Source organism: Scyliorhinus torazame, chromosome 3, assembly GCF_047496885.1.
Source record: "Scyliorhinus torazame isolate Kashiwa2021f chromosome 3, sScyTor2.1, whole genome shotgun sequence".
Lineage (NCBI taxonomy): Eukaryota > Metazoa > Chordata > Chondrichthyes > Carcharhiniformes > Scyliorhinidae > Scyliorhinus > Scyliorhinus torazame.
Window position 1 is genome coordinate 258,305,926 of NC_092709.1, and position 13,219 is coordinate 258,319,144.

General features: G+C 42.6%; 1 protein-coding gene across 4 annotated transcripts in view; it reads right to left on the minus strand.

Moving 5' to 3' along the window:
* The window catches only part of pik3c3 (phosphatidylinositol 3-kinase, catalytic subunit type 3), a 138,601-nt gene that overhangs the window by 89,549 nt on the left and 35,833 nt on the right, over positions 1-13,219 (minus strand). For 3 of the 4 annotated variants that reach the window (XM_072497151.1, XM_072497150.1, XM_072497148.1), the window contains exons 5-6: positions 1,089-1,175; positions 820-915 (exon numbers count right to left, since the gene is read on the minus strand). In XM_072497151.1, coding sequence (XP_072353252.1) covers positions 820-915; positions 1,089-1,175 — 183 coding nt within the window. Of the gene's footprint in view, positions 1-819; positions 916-1,088; positions 1,176-11,439; positions 11,461-13,219 lie in introns of those variants that run through there. The other variant, XM_072497152.1, reaches the window with a different exon arrangement.

The window sequence follows — 13,219 nt, forward strand, 5'->3', positions numbered from 1 at the left end:
CTTCAAATCTCATTTGAGCATTAGCATTGACGTCCATATAAAACACAACACACCGATTTGAAACAAGCATAGTTGCATTCTTAGGTAAGAAATTGATAATTAAAAAAAAAAAAATTTAGAGTACCCAATTCATTTTTTCCAATCAAGGGGCAATTTAGCGTGGCCAATTCACCTACCCTGCACATCTTTTGGGTTGTGGGGGTGAAACCCACACAAACATGGGGAGAATGTGCAAACTCCACACGGACAGTGACCCAGAGCCGGGATCGAACCTGGGACCTCGGCGACGCGAGGTAACAGGGCTAACCCACTGTGCCCCTGAAATTGATACAACTGAAATCAATACACTGGTCGAAAGAAGAATTTACACATTTAGGTATCGAGTTTTCAGAGGTTCTAGCATTCCATATCAAGATACTTCATGCACAAGATTTTTCAGCACTAACTACTTTACACAGCTGAAAAAACCCACAAGTTATTTGCAAGGAGCAAAATAAGCTCTGGATTTTTGGAACCATTTCACACAAAATACACCCAAACATAAGACACTTTCTTACAATAAGAACCAAAAATGCAATGAACCTAGATCTATTCAAATAACTAATGCTTGGAAGGAAAATAATTTCTGTGCACGCATTTCCAACAAAAAAGAAACCAAAAATATAAATCACCACAAACTTTGGTAACCTTAATAAAGTCGAAAATCAATCTCACAATCTAATTTAAAATAAAAAGGATCCCGATAGTTAATTTTAGACAGGAGCATTTTTGAATAACAAATAATTTGTAGGTGAAATGCAGCAGAAGACATTAACAAACCTTTTCATAATAAACAATACCGTACTCTTTGTCTTCAGATTTAACACGTGGAAATTCAACCATGAGATACATAAAATTAGAGCTTCTTTTTTCACTCTGAAACAAAGAGAGAGATGATTTGTGAAATAACAAAGGTTATGTTTTTACTTAAATGAAAGTAATGATGCTTTTATTTCAAGTTGACCAAATAAAATATGGATATTTGGACACAAAGGCAGGCAAGAATTAATGCACATCATTAAAACACTGCTCCTTCAGATCCAGCTTACCTCATTTATCATCTCTATCTCTCGAAAAGTAAGCCTGTCCAACCAATCAACCTTCACCATGTGACCTTGACGATGTGCTTTGGTGAGCTTTAAGTTAAAAAAAAACTAAAATCAGCAGTGTAACAATCTTATCATGTTTATTTTAACTAACGATTTCACACAATCTAAAATAGTTTGACATAGGAATCTAGGGGTGTGCGAATTGACCAAATGACTTAACAGCAGAATTTGTAGTAACCATGGAGGGATTTGGAAAAAAGACGAGAATTTTTAAATTGAGCCCATGTAGGTCAACATGAGAGGCTGTGCATCGGACTTATTATAAATTAGGACATGGGCATCAGAGTTTTGGATAACCTTAAATATATGCCAGGTAGAATTTGGGAAGTCAGTCAGAAGTGCATTGGAATAGTCAGGCCTACAGTTAACAAAGGCATGGATTAGGCTTTCAGCAACAGATGACCTGGGGAAGTGGTCAGAATGTTAATGTCACTGGACTAGTAAGAAGTCCAGGCTAATTTCTGGGAATAGTGGTTCAAATCCCACCACAGCAACTGACGGAACTTAAATTCTATTAATAAATCTGGATTAAAAGTAGTCTCAGTAATGGTGATAGTGAAATCTTTGTCAATTGTCATGAAATCACAAGTCTTTTAGGGAAGAAAATCTGCCATCCTTACTGAGGGCATCACTGTAGCACAGTGGTTAGCACTGTCGCTTCACAGCTCCAGGGTCCCAGGTTCAATTCCCCACTTGGGTCACTGGCTGTGCAGAGTCTGCACGTTCTCCTTGTGTCTTCGTAGGTTTCCTCTGGGTGCTCTGGTTTCCTCCTACAGTCCAAAGACGTGCAGGTTAGGTGGATTGGCCATGCTAAATTGCATTTAGTGTTCAAAGGGGTTGTGTGGGGTTGCTGGGTTGCGGGTATGGGGTGGAGGTGTGGGCTTAAGTGGGGTGCTCTTTCCAAGGGCCTGTTTCAAAGGGGTTGTGTGGGGTTGCTGGTATGGGGTGGAGGTGTGGGCTTAAGTGGGGTGCTCTTTCCAAGGGCCTGTGCAGACCTGATGGGCCGAATGGCCTCCTTCTACACTGTAAATTCTACTTGGTCTGGTCTACATAGGCCTCCAGACCAACAACAATGTGGCTAACTTTTAAGTTCCACCAAACTGCTGAGGCGGGCAGACCATCTGGCTTTGACCTAGGCACTGGGAATGACAACAGCACACACCCGACTATGTTGACTGTGCAAGTCCTCCTAACTAACATCGGAGGGCTTTGACCAAAATTGGGAGAGCTTCTCACAGATTAGGCAAGCAGCAGCCTGACAGTTATACTCAAGGAATCATGCCTTGTAGACAATGTCACAGACACCATTATCATCCATGGGTATGACCTGCACATTGGGAAGAAGAGAGAGGTGGCAGAACAGTGGTATACAATCAGAAAAAGTTGTCATAGGTTTCAATACCGAATCTGGTCAAACATGAGCAAGTAAACCTCCTGCTGATTAGTACACTTCCATATTAAACATCTTTTCTTTCAAGAAGCATAGAGTGTGGTAATAATGTACTCTGGCAGATTGTCTGCCCATCACCAAAAATGGATTGGTAGCATCACTACTCACTGAGCTGATCAAGTCCGAAAGAGTAAGGTAGCTAGACTGGAACTGTGGCAGGTCGTAAGGGAACCAACAAAAGTGAAGAATTATTTCACCTTGTTCTCACTGATCGGCCTGTCTCAGCTGTAGTTACCCATGAGAGTATTAGTGGAAGTTACCACTGCACAGTCCTTGTGGAGATCAGGTTCCGTTTTCACATTAGAGGATACCCTTCACCGTGCTGATACTAAAATGGAATTGATTTCAAACAAATCTAGCAACTCAAAACTGGGCATCCACAAGGTGTTGTGGGCCATCAGCAGAATTGCACTGTATTGGATTTTGTTTACTGTCATGTGTACCAAGGTACAGTGAAAAGTATTTTTCTGCGAGCAGCTCAACAGATCATTAAGCACATGAAAAGAAATGGAAATAAAAGAAAATACATAATAGGGCAACACAAGGTACACAATGTAACTACATAACACTGGCATCGGGTGAAGCATACAGGGTATAGTGTTAATGACATCAGTCCATAAGAGGGTTGTTTAGGAGTCTGGTAACAGTGGGGAAGAAGCTGTTTTTGAGTTTGTTTGTGGGTGTTCTCAGATTTCTGTATCTCTTGCCAGACGGAAGAAGTTGGAAAACTGAGTAAGCCGGGTGGGGGGGGTATTTGATTATTTTGCCCGCTTTCCCCAGACAGCGGGAGGTGTAGATGGAGTCAATGGATGGAAGGCAGGTTTGTGTGATGGACTGGGCTGTGTTCACGACTCTCGGAAGATTCTTGCGGACTTGGCCGAGCAGTTGCCATACCAGGCTGTGTTGCAGGCCGATAGGATGCTTTCTATGGTGCATCTGTAAAAGTTGGTAAGAGTACTACACACAGTTTTGGTCTCCTTACTTATGCAGCAGAAACTGCAATCTCAGGGACCAGCATATTCCCCACTCTACCATTACTATCACACCAGGGATTATTCCTGTTTCAATGCAGGAAGGCATGCCTGGAGCAGCACCAGACATGCCTACAAATTAGATGTCAACCTGGTGAAGCTACAACACAGGGCAATTTCCATGCCAAACAGTGGGAGCAGCATGCAATTGGCATACCCAAGCTATCCCACAATCAACATTCCAGGTCTAAACTCATTCCAGTCATGAATGGTGGTGGACAATTAAACAAATAATGGGAGGAATCAGCAGTTCAAGGGAGCTGAGCTCATCAGAAAAGATAAGGCAGAAACAGGTGCAGCAAGTACGGAGGACGGCAAATGGAATTTTGACATTCATTGCTAATGGAATAGAGTAGGGAAGTGCTGTTGCAACTGTATAGGGCATTGGTGAGACCAAATCTGGAGTACTACACACAGTTTTGGTCTCCTTACTTGAGCAAGGACATAAATTATTAAATGCGGTTCAGAGAAGGTTCACTACATTGATTCCAGGGATGAAGGACTTGTCTTATGAAGTCAGATTGAGCACTTTAGACCTATACTCACAGTTTAGAAGAATGAGTGGAGATCTAATTAAGGTGTATAAGATGCTAAAGAGGGTTGAAAAAGTAGGCGAAGAGCGGAAGTTGCCCCTTGTTGGACATTCTAGAATGAGGCTATAGTTTTAAGCTAAGGGGGAGCAGATTTAAAATAGAAATGAGGAGAAATTACTTCACTCAGAGGGTTGTGACTCTGTGAAATTCTCTACCCCCGAATGCAGTAGACATCGGAACACCAAAATAAATTTGAGGAGATAGGTAGGTTTTTAATCATTAGCTGGATGAAGGTTTATGGGAGTAGGCAGGAAGGTGAAGATGAGGCTGAGATCTGCCATGATCGTATTGAATGACGGAATAGGCTTGAGGAGCTGAAGAATTGTCTACTCCTGCTCCTACTTCTAGTTCTCATGTCCTTCAGCCCTTTCGATTCACTTCATGTTGTATCAAGAAGTGGCTAAAGGCACTGGATGCTGCAAAAGTTATGGGCCCTGACAACATTCTGGCAATAACACTGCCGAAGACTTGTGCTTCAGAACTAGCCATGCTCCTAGCAAAGTTGCCCCAGGACAGCGACAACAATGGCATTTTATTGGCAACATGGAAAATTGGCAGCTATACCCTGTACGCAAAGAACAATCAAATCCAACCCAGCCAATTACTGTCCAACCAGTTTATTCTCGATCATCAGTAAAGTGATGGAAGAGGTTGTCAACAGTGTTATCAAGCGGCACTTGATTCGCAATAACCTACTGACTGATGTTCAGTTTGGTCTTTCCAGGGCTATTTACCTCCTGACCTCATTACAGCCTTGGTTCAAATATAAACAATAGAGCTGAACTCCAGAGGTGACATCAAGGCAGCACTTGACTGAGTTTGGCACCAAGGGACCCTAGAAAAACTGGATTCAATGAGAACCAGAGGGAAAATTCTCCAATGGTTGGAGTCATACCTAGCACAAATGAAGATGGTCGAGATTGATGACTGTAATCACCTCAATTCTGGGACCTACTGCAGGAGTTCCTCGGTGTAGTGTACTAGGCTCAATCATCTTCAGCTGCTTTATCCATGATCTTCTCTCCATCACAAGGTCAGAAGTGGGGATGTTCACTATGATTGCACAATGTTCAGAACCATTCGCGACTCTTCAGATACTGAAGCAGTCCGTGTCCATATGCAGAAAGACCTGGACAACATTCAGGCTTGGGCTGATAAGTGGCAAGTAATGGTCATATCACGGGCAGCATGGTAGTACAATAGTTAGCCCTGTTGCTTCACAGCTCCAGGGTCTCCGGTTCGATTTCTGGCTTGGGTCACTGTCTGTGCGGAGTCTGCACATTCTCTCGTGTCTGCGTGGGTTTCCTCCGGATGCTCCAGTGTCATCCCACAGTCCAAAGATGTGGTTAGGTGGATTGGCCATGCTAAATTGCCCTTAGTGTCCAAAAAGGTTAGGTGGGGTCACTGGATTGTGGGGATAAGGTGGAGGAGTGGGCTTAAGTGGGGTGCTCTTTCAAGGGCCGATGCAGACTCGATGGGCTGAATGGCCTCCTTCTGCACCATAAATATTATGATCACAGAAGTGGCAGGCAATGGCCATCTCCAGCAAACCATTTCTCTTTTACATTCAATGGTATTACCATCACTGAATTCCCCCTCTATCAACTGGCTACTATCGACCAGAAACTGAACTGGACTATAAGAACAGGTCAGAGGCTGGGAATTCTGTGGCAAGTAACTCACCCCCGATTCCCCAAAGTCTGTCGACCATCTGCAAGGCTCAAGTCAGGTGTGATGGAATACTCTTCACTTGCCTGGTTGAGAATAGCTCCAACACTCAAAGCTTGGCACCAATCAGGACAAAGCAGCCTGTGTGATTGGCACCCCATCCACCACCTTCAACATACACTCAATTCACTGATGACGCACAATGGCAGCATTTGTGTACCATCTACTAGATGTGCTGCAGCAACTCACCAAGGCTCCTTTGATGGCACTTTCCAAACATGTGACCTCTGCAGGGCAGCAGGAGGTTGGTGGCATTCCCCCTCCAAGTCACTCACCATCCTGACTTGGAATTATAATCACCGTACCCTTTCCCCAGGGTAGAGGGGTCAATTACTAGGGGGCATAGGTTTAAGGTGAGAGGGGCAAAGTTTAGAGTAGATGTACGAGGCAAGTTTTTTACGCAGAGGGTAGTGGGTGCCTGGAACTCACTACCGGAGGAGGTAGTGGAGGCAGGGACGATAGGGACATTTAAGGGGCATCTTGACAAATATATGAATAGGATGGGAATAGAAGGATACGGACCCAGGAAGTGTAGAAGATTGTAGTTTAGTCGGGCAGTTTGGTCGGCACGGGCTTGGAGGGCCGAAGGGCCTGTTCCTGTGCTGTACATTTCTTTGTTCTTTGTTCTTTGTTCCATCACCGTCGCTGGATTAAAAACCCAGAAACTCCTTCACAACAGCACCGTAGGTGCACCTACACCACAGAGACTGTTGCAGTTGAAGGTGGCAGCAGCTCACCACCATTTTTGAGGGCAATTAGGGGCAGGCAATAAATGTTGCCCTACCCAGAGACACCCACATCCTACAAAACAATTTCAAAAAGGATGAGCTGGGGCAGGGGCAAAGTCAAATGATGTTATGGAAATGAAAATAGGTAGCCTCAATGATGGTATAAAAATGTGATGTAGATTTTTAACTGACTGCTCGTGACTGTGTCAGGGTTTATAAATAACGGTTCACTAAATGAATCATTTATCTCTATCAGGAGACAGTACCAGAAAACAATAGGTTTTGTATTGAAATCTGGAGACTACATTGTGCAGCCTGTAGACTTGCGTTATTATCCTACCCATGTCTTGCATTAAATTCAATTAAACTGTGCATATTTACACAATGCAAACGGATTAACTTCTAGTGCTAAGTGAACAGTGTCAGCATAATTAGTTCTCTTCCAATATCAATAACAGCTGCAGTCTCATTTATTTAAAAAAACGATCTAGCTATATGACTTACTACATTTTTCTATTAAAAGTTCCTATCTCCACTGGTAGGCATGTAATTACAGTGTGGCAAGTTTACATAGGGAGTTTCTCTTGAACTAGATAGGCATTCCAATGCAGTTTTGCTGGACCTGCCACTTGTACTAACAACGTGTGGTGAAAGAGCATCTGGGAACGAGTGCCCAATCCTAGGAAAAAGGAAATGTGTATCAGGAGTTGTTCGTGTGGCCACCATTAGTTGAATTGATGGTGGAGGTTCAAGTGCCTGGAAGCATTTTGCCACATTAAACGTTCTAAATAAGTGCAAATTTGTTGCTTATTGAAAAACATACTAAACTCAGGAGTAACGGGATATTTATAAAAATGAATGTACTTTGTTTGGGGTTGGCTTAAAACTTGAAAACTACTTGCCATTATTTTCTGAAAGGTTGGGAGGCAGGATGAAAGAGAAGGAGGTAGGGTGAAAGACAAGGAAAGGATGTACTTTGATGTACTTTCCCTCCCCTTCTTCATTATTTGAATTTTTAAATTATCACCACCAGGAAGGAGTTACACAATGCAATGAGAAAATAACCCTCTGGAAATGACCTGACATTGTGGGTGTTTATAACAGATGAGGAAAGCCATTTGTCTAATGAAACTTAATGTAAAGTTTACATGCTTTGTATCCTGTTTTTGGGCAGGTAACAATCCTGCCCATTAATGTCTATCCCAATATGTCACCCAAACTATTGAAGAGCTCAAAACTGTCTGGGCTCCATAAAGAGGGGATGCTGATATCTGCTCAACATGGCAACGAAAGCAGACATTTCAAAAAAACAGATTCCTTTCTGTTTTGAACATTCTAATTTCAGAAGATATTTATATCTATCTACATTAAATTATTTATGGATAGCATGGGGTGTGGAGAGAGAAGATAAATATCCAAACACCCAAATGTCTCCTTTATGTTTTTCTGCCCTGTTGATCCAAAATATACAAAAGCACTACCTTCCTCAAATTTTGAAGATTCCTGACTGCACCATCTGCAATCACAGCTCTTTGACACACTTCCTGGAAATAAAGTTTACAACAGAAGTGTGGAAATGTTTGCCTTTGGTGGATTGTTTTAATGTATCTGTGAAGCACTAAGTAGTTTTTTGAAAGTTTTAATCTATATTCTCATTAATTCATACAAATCTCAAGTTATTAATACCGATGAGTTTGGTTGTTCCAGTTTTGGATTCATTCACCAATGAGGCAACAACATACATTCTCAGACTCTCAGACAAAAAAATAGCTATTTTGAAACACTTAGTTTATTCAGTTTAAATTTTGAACTATCGGGTACGACCAAGTTGTCTTTTGCAAATCATAAGAACATAAGGAGTAAGAGTACGCAATTCCGCCCCACGTACCCTTGTTCAGTTAGATCATGGCCTCAGCTCACTTTGCCCGTTCACCATAACCCTTCAATCCATTACTGATTAAAAGTCCATCTATCTCCTCCTCATCCTTAAATTTACTCAATGTCCTGGCATCCATCGCACTCTGGGGTAATGAATTCCACAGATTAATGACCCTTTAAGACAAGTCAGTACTTCCCATCTGTTTTAAATCTGCTACCCCTTAGCTTTCCTAAATGCCAAATACCCCTGAACTTTCAATTATCAATCTTGGTTACCCTTCAGCTATCAGTTTATCTCCCTTACTGCGAAAGCTGTGTGCATTCAGATACAGTGCTTTTAATTCGGTCTTGTTATTTTCACAATCGCTTGCCTCAAATGCTGGCATATTCTTATGTTTGTGCGCCCTGTCCCTTCCTATGACACCCTGATAACCATTTCCCTTATCCCTATCCTGCTCTCTTACGTTCTCATCTCTCTGAAGAGCATCACATCTTTCATCAGTCTAATATTTAGTTTAAAGCCTTCTCTAACACCCTAGTTATATGACTCACCAGGGCACCAGTCGTAACATGGTTGTGGTGAAGACCGTCCCAACGGTACAGCTCCCACTTTTTCCCCAGTACTGATACTAGTGCCCCATGAATCGAAACCCATTGTTCCCGCACCAATTTTTGCCAATATGCTCATGGTTTGGCTAATAATCCAAAGATTACGATTGAAGTTCCTGCTTTTTAATTAGCACCTAGCTGCTCAAACACCTCCTTCCTCGTCCTACCCATGTCATTGGTACCTGCATGGACCACCAGCATTGGCTGGCTGGCTCCCTCCCCTCCTACTGCAAGTTCCCCCAGCTCAAAACAGATGTTCTGAACCCTGGCACCAGGCAAGCAACACAGCCTTCTGGACTTGCGTTCTTGGATGTAGAGAACTTTCCATCCTCCTTAGTATTATGTCCCGGACTACCACTACATTATTGTTATGTCTCCCAGCTTGAATGGCTTCCTGTACTCTGGTGTTATGGTCGGTCTGCTCATTCACCATGCAGTTCCCACTCATCTGTAAAAGGTTGCAGACATATCGAACCTGTTGGCCAATTCCAAAAAAGCAAAGGTTCCTCCACTTCTACCTTTTGATCCCTGCCTCGCTTGCAGTCACACCCTCCTGTTCCTGGTTTCTGACCAAATCAGAAAACCTATTCTCTCCAGCTCAATGACCCTGAACTGAGCTTCTCGAGTAACTGACACTTATTGCAGATGTGTTTGCCCTGGATTACACTAATATCCAGAAGCTCCCACATTCTGGGATCACAGACATCACCTGCCATCCTTATTGTATCTTAATTAACTCATTATTTTCTGAACTATTTTTAAATTAAATTCATGCCTCCTCCAATCTCCCTTCTAAATTAAACCTGAGTAATCCAATAAACTCCATCGGTTTCAGAATAGAATGCAATAAATAATGCACCAACGAGTTTCTTACTTCCCTCTGCTAGTGTTGTTACTTTAGGGTTATTTAAAAGTTAAAGTTATCTAAATTCCAGCTTTATAAAGTGCGTAACAGAAGTTGCTCACCAGTCAATCAACTTATGCTTTCCTGTGAGAACATTGAATTTTCTTCTCAAATTCAGCGTGCATTGGAAGCCGACACTGCATTCCTCGGAAAGTCCCAAGTAGTTCTGCTTCTCTTTTGCTGCTTCTCCCGGCTCCCTGAGTCAGTGACTTCTTGCTGCAGTCACACTTTTATTTTCCACAGCCCCACTCTCCTAGCTGAACTCTTGCGCTTTTATACTCCATTCTCCTCGTTGAAGTCTCACTCTTCATACCTTCCACTAGTTCTACCACCTAGAAGGACCAGGCCAGCAGATGCTAGGAAACACCACCACCTGCAAGTTGCCCTCCAAGTCACAACTCCTGACTAGGAAACATAGAACTGTTGCTGGATCAAAATCTGTGATTCTACCTAGACCAGGGGGACTGCAGCGGTCCAAGCTGGCAAATCACCACTACCTTCAAGTGCAATTAAGGATGGGCAACAAATGCTAGCCAAGCCAGTGATGCCCATATCTTGCGAAAGATTACTTTTAAAAATATCTCTTCAAATAAAAAACACACTACAATATCTTAAGATGAGACAATACCAATCTGATGCCAAAGATTCTTGACCGATAGAAAAATACTGCTTAAGTGGATACAGTGAAGTCACCTCAAACCAAGAGTATACCACATCATATCATTGACAATACCAAATCGGATGTTATTTTCAGCACTCAATATGTATAACTGTCATTCTAGTGTCATAATCTTTCTGTCCAACACCTCCCATTTGTATTCTCCACGCACAAGTCAGAAATTTGACACAAATTCATGAATGAGTTTGCAGAACATGAGTTACAACTGCTGACCATCAGACTGAAATAAAAAATAATCAAACGCAAGAGATCTTGCAGCTTAATCTATTCCCTTGAATCTGCTCTTTCTGATGTTGTGAGTTCATGTGAAACATATATGGTTGTTTGCCTTCCCTTTCCAGGAGTTACTTCATTATTCCCCATGCAGTTCCCCTTGGAAGGAGTCATTGGATACTCTCTAACTATTTAAAAAAAGTTATCGAATCCTCCTAATTGTATACTAAATCCCCAAAACTAAGACCATTGTATTTTTTTGTTGAGTCTGCCTCTTTCCCTCAGTAGCTCTTGGCTACTCCTAACCTTCAACCCCCAAGCAATGCAAGCTTCACTAGTTTCCCCATATTACTAAAGATCCCTCATTCCTGTTATCATTCTGCACCATCTCCAAAGCCCTGACACCATTCCTAAAAAAAAAGTGATGCCCGGCATAGGACAGTTTACCATCAAGTTACAAAGGTTTAGTATAACTTACTTGCTTCCTGATGTTGCATTATGAAGACAGGTAATTCTAATCACAGCAATATTTGGTGTCAGTCTCAACCCTTTGACATTTCATGCAAGTGAATTTGTATGTTGTAAATCCAGTATGGTTCAGATCATGCTATATATATTGCTAGCTGTTTCCATCATCTTTATATCTCGGTACTACCCCTTCAAAATGTGATCAAACTATCTTATCTGACCTGCACAGATATTGAGCCCAAACTCCTTCTCAACACCCAACTCACTTAACCCAAACCTCTTACACATTTTCTGCCACATTCCATCTGGAGGCTCACTGCAGTGTTGAAATGAGAAAATTGTTAGCTTCCTTCAACCCCTGCCTCACACCAGTCAGCAGAGAGATGTAATCACTAATATCTAGGCTGCTTAGGCCTGAATTAATGTCTAACCATCTGTTATTTAGTAATAGCTTTCAAAATGTTAATGGCTGCACACAAAGAAAACATGCAGTGGAGCAGAGAACGATGTCAGATCATTCAATTCATTCCCCAACCAATGATGGCTGTAGTACCAAAAGCACATTTAGCAGTAGTGCAAGTTAGCAACCAAGATAATATTGACAGCTCATGCTCCTGGAGAATTCAGGAAAAGAAGAGGCAGACTATACAGGCATACTTGCAGGAAACTGCTCAGCTGCCAATAACATTTCATGATGTGGAGATGCTGGCATTGGACTGGGGTGAGCACAGTAAGAAGTCTTACAACACCAGGTTAAAGTCCAGTAGGTTTGTTTCAAATCACTAGCTTTCGGAGCGCAGCTCCTTCCTCAGGTGAATTCACCGGAGGAGGAGCTGTGCTCCGAAAGCTAGTGATTCGAAACAAACCTGTTGGACTTTAACCTGGTGTTGCAAGACTTCTTACATTAAAATTTCAGTGATTGAAGACAACCAATGGATGAAATGGTTAATCATTACAACCACAAAAGATACAGGAGCAGGTCACTCAATGGATCTAAATTTTAAAAGATACCAGGTTAATAGGCATGAACAGGTTGATATTAGGGCGGTGTGGTAGCAGTGGTTAGCACAATTGCTTCACAGTTCCAGGGTCACAGACCTCATTCCCGGCTTGGATCACTTTCTGTGTGGAGTCTGCACGTTCTTCCCGTGTCTGCGTGGATTCCCTCCGGGTGCTCCGGTTTCCTCCCACAGTCCAAAGATGTGCAGCTTAGGTGGATTGGACATGCTAAATTTCCTTTAGTGTCCAAAAATGTTAGATGGGGTTTACAGGGATAGGGTGGAGGCGTGGGCTTAGATAGGGTGATTTTCCATGGGCTAGTGCAGACCTGATGGGCTGAATGGCCTTCTTCTGCACTGTAAATTCTATGATCTATGATTAAGAAGGAGGATGTGCTGGAAATTTTGGAAAGCATCAGGACTGGTAAGTCCCCTGGGCCAAACAGGATATACCCAAGGTTTCATTAACAGGGGATTGAGTTTAAGAGCCACGAGGTTTTGCTGCAGCTTTATAAACTCTGGTTAGACCACACTTGGAATATTGTGTCCAGTTCTGGTCGACTCATGTTAGGAAGGATGTGGATGCTTTGGAGAGTGTGCAGAGGAGATTTACCAGGATGCTGCCTGGACTGGAGGGCATGGCTTATGAGGAAAGGTTGAGGCAGCTAGGGCTTTTCTCACTGGAGCGAAGAAGGAAGAGAGGTGACTTGATAGAGGTGTACAAGGTGATGAGAGGCACAGATAGAGTGGGTAGTCGGAGACTTTTCCCCAGGGCGGAAATCGAGGGGACAT